Source organism: Canis lupus, chromosome 15, assembly GCF_048164855.1.
Source record: "Canis lupus baileyi chromosome 15, mCanLup2.hap1, whole genome shotgun sequence".
NCBI lineage: Eukaryota > Metazoa > Chordata > Mammalia > Carnivora > Canidae > Canis > Canis lupus.
The window spans coordinates 4,310,343-4,324,303 of NC_132852.1; the positions used below are offsets into that span (position 1 = coordinate 4,310,343).

General features: G+C 47.6%; 2 protein-coding genes across 7 annotated transcripts in view; one reads left to right on the forward strand and one right to left on the reverse strand.

The window, feature by feature from the left end:
• The window catches only part of ANGPT2 (angiopoietin 2), a 53,651-nt gene extending 52,276 nt beyond the window's left edge, over positions 1-1,375 (reverse strand). Inside the window, exon 1 of the mRNA XM_072775792.1 lies at positions 450-1,375. Within this exon, the coding sequence (XP_072631893.1) occupies positions 450-734 (285 nt within the window). The 5' untranslated portion in view covers positions 735-1,375. The remainder of the gene's footprint in view (positions 1-449) is intronic.
• Positions 1-13,961, forward strand: part of MCPH1 (microcephalin 1) — a 232,935-nt gene that overhangs the window by 160,499 nt on the left and 58,475 nt on the right. The gene's annotated exons all lie outside the window — the stretch shown is intronic.

Consider the following 13,961-nt stretch of genomic DNA (forward strand, 5'->3'; position numbering starts at 1 on the left):
TTGTCACGTTTTTCCTGGCTCTGGCGCTGCTGCTGCTGCTGCTGCTGCTGCTGCTCACAGCTTCCCTCCCATGCCTGCCACCGGTTTATAACATCCCTGGCAAGGGGTGTTACTGAGCTTAAACCACTTACACAAACAACACAGCCTACACGTTTTGCAGGGAGAAGTGCACTTCCTCTGCTTTATTAAATAAAGATCCCGAACTCAGAGGGATTTTTCTCTACAGGTCCTGGTGTTCTTCTCAAATAATCCTTTCACTCTGCACCCAGGACTACTTTACAGCCCGGCATAGAATAAAAGAAATGACAATTCATTCGAAGGTATTAGCCACCATCTCTCTCCTGTGCTAATTGCTTTTTTTTTTTTGGAGGAGGAGGGGAGCGTTTGTGAAAACTGAGCTGATCAGCTCCAGCTCTTCACCAAGTAGAAATAAATGATTGTTTCCCTACCTTAATTAGCCACTGCGTATTATTCTCCATGATGTTCTCTAACACTTGGAGCCGCTGCACCGAGTCGTCGTAATCTAGAGGCGCGTCCCTCTGCACGGCGTTGGGCACGTAGGAGCCGGGGGAGCGGCAGTTGTCTGTTTCTGGCAGGAGGAACGTGTAGCTGCAGGACCCGTGCTGAACCTGATACTGCCTTCTCCCGATGCTGTCCATGCTTCTCCGAAAGTTGTTGTAGGCTGCGGCTCGGACAAGATCACAGCTCAGAGTAAAGAAAACAATCTGCCACATTCTTTCTGTCTTTCAGTAAAAAAAAAAAAAAAACAAAAAACAAAAAACAAAAAAACAAAAAAAAAAAACCAGCCAGCAGCTTAGCAAAGGCGAAGGCACATAGGGACGCGAAGGCACTGGGGCTCCGGGTCCTAGGCTGCCCTCTCAGATGCGGGGCTCTGCTGACATGCTGTCACGTCCATCAGTGGGACTCCTGCCTCCTCTTGCAGCAGGAGCTTGGTTGTTAGGGCCGTCTCCCCTCCTGCGGGTCTGTCCTGCCGCCAGCTGTCAGACGGCCGCGGCTCCTGAGCCCTGCGCTTGCCTTCACGGACCGGCGTGAGTGCCTCTTTGTTTTCCTCGTTCCCTAAATTGTGTCGGGACGAGCATCCTTTCCTTTCCTTATATGATAAGTTGATAAGAGCAGCCAGGACATGTGCAGCAAGCTGCTCCGCCCTCCTGGCTTGTCTGTTATCTTCCTGTAGGGGGGTCACTAGCCACACAACAGGAACATTCCCGGCATGGTGTGTGCTGTCCAACCAGGGCTGCGGGCTGCAGACCCCCCCGGGGAGGCTGATCATTCACAGGACCCCCGAGTGTGCCAGAGGCACCACCCGGAGGGAGCATTTCCTAGAGAGACACGCGGGTCTCTCGCGTCCGAGACGGGCCGCACAGTGCTTAGCTGGTGAAATATCTGGGAGTAATAACTTTAAAGTACAATGAAAGTTCCTGTTTTTTCCTTTAGGAATAAAAATACTGCAAATATGTCAGGACTTTGGTTTATTTTTGTTATTACAAACAAAGAGGAAAAAGAAGTCTCGCTCTTGTAAATCCCTTTTTTGCCTCTTCAGAGGGAAAACAGTTCCCTTGGTATTTCTTGATTTGGGTTTTTTTTTTTCTTTCTTTTGAAAACCGTTGAATGGAAGGTCGCATTTTCTTAAATCGTGGCGGGAATATCAGCTCCTGGGACTCGTGACAGTTGATCTGTTAAACAAAATATCCACCTCAATATTCCAAGTAAGAGATACTGGACACATGAAAGGTCCATCAAATCACAAAACACAGAGAAATCAGAATTTAAGTAAGAGGATGATGAGAGAGGAACACAGACTTCCTCTGCTTTAGGTCAGGATTTGCTCAAATCCCTTCATTTTGTGATTTTTATTTTTATTCATTTATTTGATCATTTATTCTTTACGGCATTAGCTAGATCAGCCCCACTCTGTGGGGGCTCGGGCAGATCACCTCTCATTTTAAATTGAGCTCTACCATCCTTAATCTGTAAAATTCCAGGGTCGCACCAACTCCCAGGATTTTTCTGTTTCACGTCTGTGGCTCCGTCGGTCCCCTGGGCGACTTCCTTCAATAACTAAAACTTAATACTTTCGGGATTAGCATTGTGCTGACCGGCCAGGGTGTCCACGGGGAACACCCCAGTGTCTTTGCCAGGGTCTGAGTCTGTCTCAGTGCGCAGGATTTGTCCTTCCTGCCCAGCGGCAGCCTGTCTACACACTGACCGACGGACCCCCCGCACCCCCCGCCCGCCCCGTGAAAGTCACGGTCGGTCCCTATCACGCACGAGCAGCTTTCAGAACATTCCAGAATTATGGTTTTTAACTCTTGGGTGCTTATGGAATTTGTGTGGTAGATTGTCTTCCCGGAATGTGTATTTTCAAGAGACCTAATTAGACCTTTCAAAACATCCCTCCTACGCATGGACTGGCTCCCAGGTTCCCTCTGGGGCCGAGGTTCTTAACCTGAGGTCCATGCACAGAATTCAAGGGGTCCGTGAACTTCGATGGAGAAAAATACATCTTCGTTCTTCACCAAACTGTAACTGAAATCCGGCCCATCCTATAACTGGGGCTCGGCCATGAGCGACCGTGGTCAGTACCCCTGGCTTTGTCCTCAATAGCAATTGTAGCTGGTTTTGTCACGAGACCTCAAGCCATCCCTTGGACTCAGCACCGCATCGTTGTCAGACTCATCCCTGGATCTTGTTCCCTAACGTCCCCATAACGTGGCACATGTCCTTTCCTGAGAAGGGGGCTCATAGACTCCGCGAGGCTTGCAGAGGGCCTGTGCTCAGGGAGAGACATAGGGCGGGAGAGGTGGTGGGCTTCGGCCGCGATTCTGAAGGAGGAGATTAGGGAAAATGCACCCACTCGGACGGCTAACCGGGCGGGGGGCAGCGTGCAGGCTTCGAGGACAAGCCCGGTGGAGGCCTGAAGCCAGGGCCTCCGCCTACGTGGAAAATAAGGTGCTTCTCTCTGAAATGCCTTCTAGGACCAGTCCTGGTCCTGGGTGCAGAGTGCAGAGCAGTCACGTCCCTGAGCGTTCCTTTCTGCATCAGTGCACTTTCTGCTCAGAGGGAAGCCCTCTTCCACCCTCAGCCGTTGCAGGCGTGTGGTCATCCCGGGAACGGCCGGCGGACACGTAGGGTAGGCGACGTGCTAAGCGCATCCTCCGTTTGGAGAGCACCTGCCTGCCCCGGGGGGGTGGGAAGAAGCCGCTGCGGAGACCCCTGCGCCCGGCCTCCGCGGGTCCTGGGCACGGGCGTGATGCGCCGGAGCTCCCGACCGGAGCGGCCCATTGCTAGGAGGGCGCGGGAGAGGGGCCTGGGCACAGGCAGGGCGGGCACGGGCCTCGGGTCAGGAGCTCGCCGCGCTGCGGGTCGGGGCGCCGCGGGAGGGAGGCTGTGGCCGGGCCGAGGGCTTCCTACCGGGGCAGCGACGTCTGGCCAGAAAGAACGTGCCTCTCGAAGCTGGCTCCGGGGCGGGCGAGGACGGCGTGCTCGGGGACTGGGCGCCCAGCGGCCCGGGACTGGACCCGTGTGTCCCCGAGCACCTGCAGCGGCCCCGCCGTAACTCGGGGCGCCGCCAGCAGGAGGCCCTGGAAGCGGGACGCAGATCCGGGTGGGACCCGCAGCCACGCAGCCCCCCCTGCCCCAGGTCGGCCGAGGGACCACTCCTGCCCCAGCCCGGGGACGGCGGGCTGAGCCCCCCCCCTCCCGCCCCAACTAGGAACCAGACTTGGCCGGGCTTCTCAGAACCCTCAACTGTTCATTTTCAAAGAGAATCCAGAGTTTTCCTCAGTGCCCTGCAGATAGGATTGCAAAGGCACATGAAACGACCAAGGGAGAAATGTTATTACAGCCTTCCCAAAAGCTGCCTTCCTGCCCAACCATTTTTTTCCTCCTGACATATTTGCCGGACAGCTGTGCATGGTACTATTTATTTTCTTAATAGTGTTTGTTTTCTCCCCCATACTGTATGTCATCAGCTGAAATTTTGGAGGCTCCCATTTATTTTCTGTAGGGCTGCCTCAAGTCCTCCTTGCACTTTGCTATCACGAGGTAAATCCTGTGTGATGGCACCAAAATGCCCAGGTTTACCTGCTCCTGGGAGAAGGAGGTCAGCCTTACGAAGAACAGAGACGGCGCTTCAGACTGGCCCGTGGGACAGAGGCTCTAACGTGTGTGAAATGCCAGAGGCTCTCCCAGTGCCGGTGGCCTCCCTGTCCCCTCCTGAAACGCAGGTCCGTGTACGTGGAGATCCACTTCTGTCTGCATCATGGAGTCTGACCTACCCCAACCTTCCAGGGGCCCCAGGTCACCCAGGGCAATCTCGGAGGCTCTCAAACGTTGGGCTCTGTTCGAGGGTCTCAGGAACCCTGGAGCCACCACAGCGGATGCCAGCTTTAGGACGGTGCAGAGTGGGGCAGCTCCCGAGCCGTGATTGCCAAATAGGAACTGTGAGTACGCCCGAGTGACCTCCGCTGTGGTCCGGGGAGCCGGCTTAACATCCCGTCTGTAACTGGACCGTTAAATTGTTGGACAGATCAAGGGACGGAAGCGGGACCGGCGAGCCCAGGGAGAGGGGGGCACGTAGCTTTCGGAACGGTTAAAATCCCAGTAGGTGTACGTGTCGGATGTCTGCGCCGAGACGCCCATCCCCGACGGGAGAACACACGGTGGTGCTCAGAGCCCCAGAGGCACGTGGTCTCCCACAGGTCCTGAACCTCTGAGCCCGAGGCTCCTGCATCCTGCCTGCACAGGTCCTCCGGAGCCCGCCGTCACCCAGAGCAGGCTCCTCTCCTCCCAGCCCTGTCTGCCGCCCCAGGGGACATGGAGACTGGGCCAGGCACCCTTGGCCAGCATGGCCTTAATTTCTGGAAAGTGCTATGGTGCTATAGGAGAGACTCGCAGAACTGAAACACCCCAATAGTGAAGCTGGGGACACTCTGTTTCAGTGTTTGGCCATTTGTAGCCAGACAGGCACAGTCAAGACACTCAGACGCCTGCCTGGCGAGCTGGAGCCGGAGGGGCTCTGGAGACCTTTGTCCGTCCCCTCCCTCCTCGCCCTGGCGTTTAAAAAATTGGCTACATAAAATCGGTCAACATGTTTATGTACAATTTAACATTCAATGCACAGGGAAGAGCATTAGAAAGTTCACTGGAGGGCAACCTGGGTGGCTCAGCGGTTTAGCGCCTGCCTTCGGCCTGGGGCGTGATCCCAGGGTCCTGAGTCAGGCTCCCTTCTCCCTCTGCCTGTGTCTCTGCCTCTCTCAATCTCTCTCTCTCTCTCTCTCTCTCTCTCTCTCTGTGTCTCTATGAATAAATAAAATCTTAAAAAAAAAAAAAAGAAAGTTCACTGGACAGAAAACTGTCATTGGAGAAAGTTATTTTTACTACTTTTATTCCCAAATTGGATATAGTAAGGACTGAGCTACAAAGGAAGCCACAACTGGAAGGAAGTGAAGGGCGGAAGGAGGGATAGGAAGGAAAGGAGGAAGTCACTATTTCAGCTTCCCCAAAGCAGGCTCCCCCTCTAGTGATTTCTTTGTAAGTCTCACAGAAGATGTCCTTTTCTACTCGATTTCGACATATGCTGAATGGAACCTGAACTTCGGGTGGAGTCCAGAGCCATCTGCAAAAACTTTGGTGATGCCTCCCTCTCGAGCTGCTGGTCACATTGACCTACTATCAAGTCTTGAAGTTGGCAGGTGGAAAATGATCCCCAGTGATGAGATTGGGGAAAATTTAAAAAAGTCCCCTGAAAGTTACCATAAAGACAGAAGGAAAAGAAAAAAAAGCCTAACTGAACACACACACACATCCCCATAACATTGGGAAATCTTGGAAGATAAGTCTTGCCCCCGTGAAAGACCTGGAGTCAAGGCTCGGTGAAGTGAGGTGGCAAGCCTCCCCTCCGCCCACCGGGTCTCTGGGTCTCAGGCCTCTCTCTGCCTGTCTGCTCCGTCAATGCTGACCAGTTTAAGGGGCGATATTCTATTACCCTGATTTTCACATGGCAAAGCTTTAACGTCTTTGGAGGGCCACTTCGTGCTGGCTCTGGCCTCTGTGTGGCACAAACACACATCCCCAGGGACAGGCTGCGTCCCGCTGCCAGGGGCTTCTCGAGCTGGAGCACCTGGGGGACACGTGGAGCCCAGCGAGCGTCCGCTCCGGTATCCCGGACCTCTGCCCTCCATAAGCCAGGAAAGGCCTCTAAGAACCACCCGCCTCAGTGCAGACTTAAAATCAAATTGTGTCAACTAGCTTAGGATGGAATCTCTGGAAATCCCACCGATGACCTAACTGCATCAGTTAAGCTTAATGTATACGTTCTGGCTACATTCTCCGTTTCCCGGCTTTACCAATTTTTTTTTTCCTCCTTTCTTTGCCTCCTTAATTTCCATCGGATGGAACAAAAGGCATTCATAGCTACAAGAGGATGAATTACCTTGTAGAACGCACACAGTTCTGAGATGAGGTATGGTGCCTAGTTTAGCACAATTTCCTGTCCAATTAAATATAGATAACACGTGACATAAAGTAGCCGGCCCGTCATATTTAGAGAACAAACCAAACGTCTGCGGCTTAGAACGGGGCATTGGCTGCATAGAGATCACCTTTGTGGAAGGTGAGGAAATGTGTATTTTGTTAAAATAAGGATCTGCCTGCCAGCGAAAGAGAAAAAGCCCTTTGCCAGATGTGTTTTCAGGCAATTTCCTTTCCTGGGAAACAGCCACTTCCCTTGTATTACCAGACCTGTTTTCATTCGCAGACAGAGTAAGGGCCAGGACCAAAGGGCAGAGGCCCAGATAGCATCAGCCCTGTGACAATGATCTGTCTTCTTGCCTCACCTCTGTTTGACAGAGGGCCGTAGGGGCCCTTGGTGGACAGGGTCATACTGATGGGAAAACCAGAGTTCGTCATAGGAGAACAATCTCTTTCACGTGACGTCTCAGGTGGCTGTCATTCTTACTCAGCTTAGTTCAATTAAAAAAGGTACCAATACTCATTCATTGTAGCTGATCAGAGCATTTGCTATGAAATGACATCTGAAAGAGAGCACAAGATTGTTTTTTAAAGGAACTTATAACATTCTGAATCTTTCGTAGTTTGTTACTGCCGTGAACCAGCCTAGCGCCTGCTAAAGAATGCTTGGTTTTTAAAGCCACATTGTCTATCCTATGTGGCTTTAAAGATAGAAAAGAAAAAGCTTTTTATTTGTTAGAAAATTGGAAATTATCCAAGTCACTATTTTTTTAAAGATTTCATCATACATTCCCTGAATTTTTAGGGATATTTTAGTTTATGTAATTCTCCTGTTATATAAAGTTATCTCAAATGATGTTTGATTTTAAAATATTTTCATTCTTTGATATTTTCATGGAGTATTTTATCTTCCCATCAAAAAAGAAAAAAAAAAAAAAGCCCAAAAGGTCAAGATACAAGTCAAAACTTTAAAAAGGCAGTTGGTGAAATTCTAAAACAGTAGATGAGTGCGTTAGCCTGATAATATTTCTGCCAGTAATTCTGTGTCCTGTTTTCTTCCCATAGGGAAAAAAAAAATTGCTACATTTTCTTTCAGTAGGCTGATGTCGATGATTACTGTTTTACCCATGACCAGTATAAAGTCAATAGAATCTTTCCTTTGACTAACACAATGGTTCAGGAGAGATTTTGAGGTGGGCTTATAATTTTACATTAAATGCTCCTAAATTTGTTTAAACAAGGTTTTAGAGAATTCAGATTCTTTGCTCGTGGAAAATGTGCCCGGTCTGTCATAACCGTTCCACTAAAGAACTATATAAATTTCTCTCAGAGTGAATTTTCCTTTGGAGTGGCCTAATGCCATCTCGATTAATCCTTGTTTAATCTAAATTTATAAAATTTTTGTCTTGATTATGAGAAACCTTTTAAAATAAGAGATAAAAATGTCATATGTGCTATTTACATGAAGATATATTACCTCTCTTGGTTATAGGTTAACATAAATAAATTTGCTTATGTCAAAGAAGTAAAAAAATAAAAGCACATGACCCCTTTTTGGTATTCATGTCTGCCTGCCTGACTTGATATAAAAAAGAATCTTCCTGTGGGAAATTAGGCTTGATTATGGAGTTACATGTATAAAAACTCATTTTTTAAGAATTATATATAGCTTCTCAAGAATTACATTAGAAATATAACAAATAGTTATACATAAAATGAAGCAATGTTTGCATTCAAGTGCATAAAAATACCCTATGCCATCCTCATTCCTTGGTCAACTCAAGTATGGTTGTCAACTGATGATTTAAATCTTTCCTAATAATATGATATGTATATGCTCCCCTTTTTCTCTTAAACCCTACCTCAATTTCTTTGGTGCTCTATTAATATTAAACTGAACTTCCCAAAGTGTTTTATTTCAAGGAAAGTGTCTAAATTCAAGCAAAGATGGATACAAAAGAAAAAAAAAGAAAGAAAGTAAACTGTACAAAGCCTGTAAAGAGAATACATGGATAGTGACATTAAGGTGCCTAGTTCCTGGCATCTGTTTGTTTCTAAAAAATCCTAACATTCTTCTAGCAGAGTATTTGCAGAAAAAAGAAAAAAAATGCTTACTTCCCCCCCAAATTGTGATGAATATTTCAGTGATTTTTTTTAATTAATAGATCAAAAAGCCTTGCTTGACTGTAATAAAAATTAAGACAGAAAACCTGCTAGAGATGGTACCTATGTGGCAGTGCAATGATCACCTCCACTTGTAATACTCACCCGCCCCCTCTGCTGGCCTCGTAACAGATGACAGGCAAGACCATCCGTGTCTTATCCTCGTGGTTAATAGAAATGACATACAATTTAGGACATAAATCAGTAGCAGTTAATATACAACGCGGAATGCTTCCACTGTGGTTTGGGTGCAAGGGAACACCACACCATATGCAGAAGTTAAACACCTACGTTACAGGTGTGTCTGTGTGTTGTGTGCATGCACAGCCTGCAAAAAATATTTTTAAGCATTTGTTTATCCCACGCAGATCCAGAAGCTACAGAAGCTACTTTAGTATCTTCTGGTGATCGGGTTACTACCCAAGTGAGTTCAGGGAGGGCTATTGCAACAGTCAAAAAGCCTAGAGTTTTGTGCTGTCTGTCTGTGGAAGGGGCAAGTTTAGAGACCCGATCCTTGCAGCGGGTTTTCTACAGTCTAGTGGGGTAGATCCACGCTCTGGCACCCAGGGACAGTGCTGTGACCCCCGCGCCGTGGTTCTGGGTCGTGCGGAGCAGGAGCACCGCTCAGGAAGCTCCTGAGTACAGCTGATGCGGTCGGAGTCAACAGCCAGGAGTACTACCAATGACTGTCTAGATGCAGATGTTTCGCTTGTTTGGAAAGAACCTTCTCGTCCCTCCACAAGTGAGGGGAATGACATTTCAGGCTGCGAAGGAGCATGTGTACTAAGTAGGAGACCACAGAACCCAAGTGGAATTACGTAATTCTGCAGAGTGCAGGGAAGGCATGAATCTGGAGATGCCATCCACAACCAGCACCCCGGGTTTGGACTTTGCCCTGAGGCAACCTGAAGCCAAGGGAGTGTTTTCCAGAGGGAACAGACTACTCTGATTTCCCCCCTGCAGTGCTGTGTGGAGGAGAGGCCGGGAGAGAGTGAGAAGAAACCGCACAGGCGTGCAGCACAGGTCATGGAGCCTGAACTGGAGCATCACCAGGGAGCTCCAGGAGACTTAAGAGGGACAATCAGTAGAACTTCTACATCAGTGGGCTATGGGGATTCCGGGAGTGGCATTGATGTGACTTTGGGGTTGACTCTTCCACTTAAAACAATTAAAAATCCTGGATAAAATAATCTAGAAACCACTTAAAAGTCATTGATGAAATGGCAAGATAATAAAAAATAGCAGGCCCAAATTTAAGTGGCTTTTCAGGGCCCAGGAGGGTGAGGAGAGGAGACAGAGGCCCCACCAGTGGTGAGTTTGAGAGACACCCCCGCCCCCGCCCCGTGAAGGTGGAGCCCCATAGAGCTCTACCTGCTGTGCCTGGAGCAGAAGTCCACCTGTCCGTGGTGCCTGACATTAGCTGGCACCAGGGTGGCACCCATCCCTGAGGATCACAAGTGCAAGAGCACCCTTCTAGTTTCATAGACCAAATTGGGTGGTTGGAAGAAAAGAAACTCAAATCATGCTGAATTTTTCTAAAGCGGTCCCCAGGCTAGTGCTACCAACCCCACCCCACCACCCTCAGGCCCCCAGTTTTGTGTCAAATGTGAATCTTTTCCAAAAGAATGCATCATAAATCTCAAAAGATTCTTACAGATAAAAATGAGTAACTCATAAGAATGAATGAACATGTTAAGACATAGACTCACATGCAAAAGTCAGCAGAAAAAAGAAATGGCCCAAACAGACTGGCAAGAACTTTAGTTTCTTTAGGCCGCCATAAACAAAGTGCCACAAACTGGGGAGCCTAAAACAGCAGAAATGCATTGTCTCCCAGCACTGGCAGCTAGAAGTGTGGAAAGCAGGTGTTGGCACACTCCCTCTGCAGCCTGTGTGGGAACCTTCCTTGCCTCTGCATAGCTTCTGGTGGTTTGCTGATGGTCCTTGGCATTCGTTAGTTTACAACCACATGGCCCCACCCTCTGCCTCCTTCCTCATCACAAGCCACTCTTCTGTGGGTGTCCTCATGTCTTTGTGTGCCTCTCTTCCTATGACAGCACCAGTCACGCTGATTTAGGAGCCCACCCTACTCCATTATGACCTCGGCTTAACTAGTTCCATCTGCAACAATCCCGTTTCCAAAGGTACTGAAGGTTAAGATTTATATCTTGGGGCAGGAGGGCACAGTTCAACCCCTAACACTTATCATGCTTAAGGATCTAAGATTGTGAAAACACAAGGCCATAACACTAAAGAAGAAAAAAATCTAGTAGGCTTAAAAAGGAGGCCTAATGAAATTAAAAAAAAAAAAAATACGTAATCTTTGAAAGTCATAGTTTAAAGATCAAAAAGATTAGATGCATCTAAAGATGTGAAAAGAGACTCCTGAGTTGAAAGATAAGTCAGAGGAATCCATCTGAGATTACAGAGAGACAAGGAGGCGCACACTGGGAAAGGACGTGAGGGATCTGGAGAGCGGAATTTCAGGAGGAGCCGAGGAGAGAGACAACACGGCCGGCAGTTTTGCAGAATTTCCCCCCAAAACAATGAAGGACACGTTGCTACAGATTCAAAAAAACCCAATGAATGACCAACTGGGTAAAGACAAGACTAGATAGAGGAGTGAGAGGGAAGAGTCAAGAGCCAAGCTGGCTGCACAGTGAGACACGGGAGCCCAGGGCGGGAGGCAGGTGGTGGGGAGGTGATGGGGGAGATGATGAATGCACCTTCGTGCATGTTCAGTCGCAATGGGTTATGAAACATCCAGGCATCCCTGGGTGGCGCAGCGGTTTGGTGCCTGCCTTTGGCCCAGGGCGCGATCCTGGAGACCCGGGATCAAATCCCACATCGGGCTCCCGGTGCATGGAGCCTGCTTCTCCCTCTGCCTATGTCTCTGCCTCTCTCTCTCTCTCTCTGTGACTATCATAAATAAATAAAAATTTTAAAAAATTTAAAAAAAAAAAAAAAAGAAACATCCAGGCAAGGTTCTCCTGTTAACTCTGCGGGTCTGAAGCTCGAGAGACTTGATTTGAGCTGGGAGCAGCAGAGACCTATTTTCATGTTTTGTTAAGTAACAGTATTAAATAACATAGGAAAATAATGAAAAACAACAGCTACGTAAATTGTATAAATCTTAGCAATCTCGGTTTTTCTAGATAAAGTTAAATAGTGGAGTGTTGTCGTCAGCCTTGACCCTTGAGCACAGCTCCACTGTGCAGGTTCTGTGGATTCTGGTTCACAGAATTGTCCTATTCTCTAGATTTTTGCTCCAGAGGAGATAGAGAGTAAATAAAGAAGACCCAGGCTGGTCTGTAAACCATGTCTTTGTAGTGTCTCTGAGATGCTGCAAATGATTGAAGTAGAATCCAAAAGATAAAATTACTCACAAGATAACTGTTGATAAATTTATCATTTCTTTGAGGGCTCTTTGCTATGGTTGAATTGTGAATATCTAAATATTCATACACTGAAGTCCTAACTCCCAGGACCTCAGAATCAGGACTTCTTTGGAAATGGGATCATTGGAAATATAATTTGTCACACTTTATGTTTGTTGAATTACATGAGTGATTCCACACTGTAGAGGGTGGGCCCTAATCTAATATGACTGGCATCCTCATAAAAAAAGGGGTGATGTGGACACAGCCACCTACACACACCAGGAGGACACCATGTGAAGGTGAAGGCTGAGATGAGGCTGATGCTTCTGTGAGCCGAGAACCACCAGAGATCACCAGAAACCGCCAGAAGCTGGGGGCCAGGGGGTGCCTGGAGCACATTGTCACTCACGGCCTCAGAAGGAACCAGTCTGGGGACACTTTCATCTTAGACTTCCAGCCTCCAGAGCTGGGACAGAACACGTTTTGGTTGTTGGAGCCACTCAGCGTGCGGCACTTAGTTACAGCTGCCCCGAAAACTAATACGGCTTCTCCCAAAATTAACGTTAGCAAGGGAATAAAATTATGTCACTGCCTTGCAGCCTCCACCAAACACCGTGACTGTTTAGTTGTGTGCTCATTAGCAACACTTACTCTGCCCTTCCTATTCCAAACACGTTTGGAACTTCTCTTGGACAACCGCTGTAAGCCAAGGGCTTGCATTTGATCATCTCCCATGAGAATGCAGCTCCCTTCCGTAAGGGCAGAATGAAGTGCAGTGCGCCTCCCAAACTGCAGGGTCGTGTTAGGTCTAGCAAGTGACTGAAGACCCTACTATAATATTATAGCCCTGTGGGTTTTCAGTCGCTTCCTCTTATTCAGTTCAACGAATGAAAGACACGTACTAGATGTAGAAGAAACACAAATTAAGGAATTATCAGTAACCCTGTAGTCTAGCATGAGCTGGTGAGCATTCTCGTTAATCTCCTCCACAGAACCTAAGTGATCCAGAGTCCAATGAATCCAGAGTCTATCTTCCACCTGCCTCTAAAGTAGCTCCAAAAAAAAAAAGTCAGACCAGCCCTAGATTGGGTGTCGTGGAGAACAGGTTCTCCTTTGCGTGTGTGCCCTCCCGTGAGACAGCAAAATAGCTCCTCTATTTCTGAATTGGAAATGGGGGCTTTGCCTGCCTCACTCACCCACTGTGTAGATCAGAAGTGGTCTCTCCTTTGACCAACAGCTAAAAATACCACCCTGGCATTGTTTCCCAGACGCTCGGCTGCCCCGGTAAACATTTGGACCATAATCTTTGAGAAGAATAAGTTTGATCCACTGTGAAGGCTCATGGGAGAGGGAAATGGGTGGACATTCTTTCTGGAACTGGTATTTCTAGGAAAACACTCAGCCAGAACTTGCAGCTGTTCGCTATCCAATATCAATTCTAAACAACATTTTAGTTGGCAAAAGAAAAGTGAGAAAACAATAAGGCTTGAAGCCTAAAACTTTGGGAAACCCCTTTCCATAATGTGCTTATTTAGGGCTTAAAAATATGCCTGTTTTCAGAACATGAGAGCTAATATCCAACTTTTCTAGGCCTGCTTGGTTTTCTTTTCTTTTTTCTTTTCTTTTCTTCTTCTTCTTTTTTTTTTTAAGGATACATTTAAAATTTTTTTTTTTATTTAAAATGTTTTAATGATTAAAAGAGAAAAATACTTGTTGACCATTAATCTAAACCTCACTATGTAATTGGGTTTTTTTCCCTTTTTTTCAGACTAGACTATTTCATTACTACCAAAATGCCAGTAGATTAGAGAACATAGAATAGAATCAAATGTAAACTGGCCAGCAGTCACAGTTCTGCGTGCAAGGTGTAGCTTTGGACATCTGTAACTCAGGGATGGGGTCTGACCATTTCGACAACTGTGTCAT